Source organism: Leuciscus leuciscus (assembly GCF_965113295.1).
Source record: "Leuciscus leuciscus genome assembly, chromosome: 13".
In the NCBI taxonomy this organism is placed as follows: domain Eukaryota; kingdom Metazoa; phylum Chordata; class Actinopteri; order Cypriniformes; family Leuciscidae; genus Leuciscus; species Leuciscus leuciscus.
In genome coordinates, this window is record NC_138737.1 from 42,479,249 (window position 1) to 42,482,968 (window position 3,720).

Here is a 3,720-nt window from a genome sequence, read left to right on the forward strand (position 1 = left end):
AGAGCCTGTTTAACTTTTAACTATAAATGTTCGACTGTCTATATAATAAAGTACACAACCAAGCAATGAAAAAAAGCTTGTAATTAAGGCCGTAACATTGACTTACCTGTCGAGAAGAAAGCAGGAAACTTCAGCGTCTCTTTTGAAAGCTTTCTCCTGCATTAGCTATCCCGACATTAACCCTTGTTTTTGTAATCTCCGGTCACGTTTCCTTTTACGGTCTATTTTGGACTTTTTCGACGACGAGGACTCCTTATCCTGTGACTCAGCATATGTATGAATGAACGGTGTATAAATAACCGTACAGTGCAGCCTTTTAAACTTGCCGGTGCAGTGACAAGCGCCTCTCACTGCTCTGCTCCTCCGCTTCTGCTGGCTTCAGTCACGTGATGCTGGTTCTGAACGAAAACGCGTTGTGGAAACGCCTTGGCCTAGTACTTTTTGTCCCTCTCTGCTATTATAGTTTTTCAAGATGGCGGAACTGAGATCAGACCAAGCCTCCGTGGACCTACCCGTCCTATGTATATAAAGATAATAAATTCTTCGTTTACGAGGATTAGTCTGATCATTGGCATAGGTATTTGTACACCATTGAGGGCATATTTATGAATAAAAATATTGATTTTAGATAATAAAATACCTAAAAAGCTACACATAGTCCCTTTAAGGAAATGAACAGTAATGTGTGTGAACACCTTCAGCTGAGGAAGAGATGTCGTCTCCTGACAGACTTCCATCATTCTAATGATGTGTGTGTGTGTGTGTGTGTGTGTGTGTAGGTTCACGTTGGACCCATGAGGAGCACGAGTGTCGGGTGGATCAAACTGAAGAGTAAAGACCCGAAGGCTCACCCGATCATCCAGCCGAACTACCTCTCCACCGGTGCGTTTACTCCCGGCCCACATCCGGGCCACATCTGGGCCACATCCGGACCATGTGGAATCCATGTGTACCGGATCTGGGCCGGATCTGTGCGAATTTTTAGATGAATACGCTTGATCTCTGTCACTGACTAGATATATTTAAAATAATGTCGGCCACTTTTTATTTCTAACATCAGACATTTGGCATTATCAGGATCCACAAATATTCCCCATTGTATTATTATACATTATATTCAACATTATATACAGCAGTTTAATGCAGTACTGACACTAAAACTCTGAAAACTTGAATTTACTATCCACAATCCACACTATCTATCCACAGTACATATTGTCACTATCCACGATACATAATGTTGCATTTTTGTATTGCGATATATTGTCACCAAATGCTAATAAAGGTCCTCTGTCCCGCAGACGCTGACGTGTGGGAGTTCAGAGAGAGCGTTAAGCTGACGAGGGAAATCTTCGCTCAGGAAGCCTTCGATGCGTTCCGGGGCCCCGAGGTTCAGCCGGGCCCCGGGGTCCAGTCCGACGCCGAGATCGACGCGTTCGTGCGGCGTAAAGCGGACAGCGCCTACCACCCGTCCTGCACCTGTAAGATGGGCGGCCCGGGGGACGGGGGGGCGGTGGTGGGGCCGGACCTGCGGGTGCACGGGGTCCAGGGCCTTCGGGTGGTGGACGCCTCCGTCATGCCCAGCGTGGTCAGCGGGAACCTCAACGCCCCCACCATCATGATCGCGGAGAAGGCGGCGGATGCCATTAAAGGCCTTCCCTCGCTTCACGACCCGGGGGTTCCCGTGTACCAGCCCGCCAGTCTCCACACGCAGAGATGATGTCAGCAGACCAGTAATGACGTCAGCAGACCAGTAACATCCACATGTCATCAGACCAGCAACATCCACACGCAGATCTGAGATCAGACCAGTAACATTCACACACAGATCTGAGATCAGACCAGTAACATTCACACACAGATCTGAGATCAGACCAGTAACATTCACACACAGATCTTACATCAGACCAGTAACATTCACACACAGATCTGAGATCAGACCAGCAACAGACCAGTAACATTCACACACAGATCTGAGATCAGACCAGTAACATTCACACACAGATCTGAGATCAGACCAGTAACATCCAGACCAGTAACATTCACACACAGATCTGAGATCAGACCAGTAACATTCACACACAGATCTGAGATCAGACCAGCAACATCCACACGCAGATCTGAGATCAGACCAGCAACATTCACACACAGATCTGAGATCAGACCAGTAACATCCACACACAGATCTGAGATCAGACCAGTAACATTCACACGCAGATCTGAGATCAGACCAGTAACATCCACACGCAGATCTGAGATCAGACCAGTAACATTCACACACAGATCTGAGATCAGACCAGTAACATTCACACACAGATCTGAGATCAGACCAGTAACATCCACACACAGATCTGAGATCAGACCAGCAACAGACCAGTAACATTCACACACAGATCTGAGATCAGACCAGTAACATTCACACACAGATCTGAGATCAGACCAGTAACATCCAGACCAGTAACATTCACACACAGATCTGAGATCAGACCAGTAACATCCACACGCAGATCTGAGATCAGACCAGTAACATCCACACGCAGATCTGAGATCAGACCAGTAACATTCACACGCAGATCTGAGATCAGACCAGTAACATTCACACGCAGATCTGAGATCAGTCCAGTAACATTCACACGCAGATCTGAGATCAGACCAGTAACATTCACACGCAGATCTGAGATCAGACCAGTAACATTCACATGCAGATCTGAGATCAGACCAGTAACATTCACACGCAGATCTGAGATCAGACCAGTAACATTCACACGCAGATCTGAGATCAGACCAGTAACATTCACACGCAGATCTGAGATCACACGCAGATCTGAGATCAGACCAGTAACATTCACACGCAGATCTGAGATCAGTCCAGTAACATTCACACGCAGATCTGAGATCAGACCAGTAACATTCACACGCAGATCTGAGATCAGACCAGTAACATTCACACGCAGATCTGAGATCAGACCAGTAACATTCACACGCAGATCTGAGATCAGTCCAGTAACATTCACACGCAGATCTGAGATCAGACCAGTAACATTCACACGCAGATCTGAGATCAGACCAGTAACATTCACACGCAGATCTGAGATCAGTCCAGTAACGCTCGGGAAGATGCTCTTGTCTCAGGTTTTAAACTCTTAAGGTCTTGCACACTGAGTCCGAAATTTTTGCACGTTAAAAAATAAATAGGACCTCACGTTGTGCCAATCCCGTTTACACACTGCCTCCGAAACTTTCATCCGTTATGAAGAAATTCGGATCAGGTTTGATTTTCTTTGTTTTCTGCATCCGTAGCCAGTGTTCCTGAGAGATGTTTGACACTTCACAGCCACCGTATGACCAATACGGGAAAATGCATTCGAACATTTTGGAGTTTTTGCTTAAAACAAGCTAAATGATCTGCCAATGGGGCAAGAACAAAATCTTTAAAAAATGTTTTAAGCAATCACTCACTTGATAAAAAAAAAAGTTTAGCGGAAAACAAGAGAATTTCTTATTTCATTCTTGATTTAAGAATTTTTAGATATTTGGACTGGAAACAAGACAAACATACTGAGAAAGAAAAGCATGTTTTGCAGTGTAGGCATCTTCGCTTTATCCTGAAATCAATACATCCTGCATTCAGACGGATATTAAAGGGAAAGTTCACTTAAAAATGAAAATTCTGTAATTCACCCTCAAGTTGTTTCAAACCTGTATGAGTTTCTTCTGCTG

At 45.1% G+C, this 3,720-nt stretch overlaps 1 protein-coding gene across 2 annotated transcripts in view; it reads left to right on the forward strand.

Annotated features, from left to right (window-relative positions):
* The window catches only part of chdh (choline dehydrogenase), a 22,349-nt gene extending 19,531 nt beyond the window's left edge, over positions 1 to 2,818 (forward strand). For both annotated transcript variants that reach the window (XM_082187390.1, XM_082187391.1), the window contains 2 exons: positions 780 to 882; positions 1,302 to 2,818. In XM_082187390.1, coding sequence (XP_082043516.1) covers positions 780 to 882; positions 1,302 to 1,720 — 522 coding nt within the window. In that variant the 3' untranslated portion in view covers positions 1,721 to 2,818. The remainder of the gene's footprint in view (positions 1 to 779; positions 883 to 1,301) is intronic.
* Positions 2,819 to 3,720: the final 902 nt, after the last annotated feature.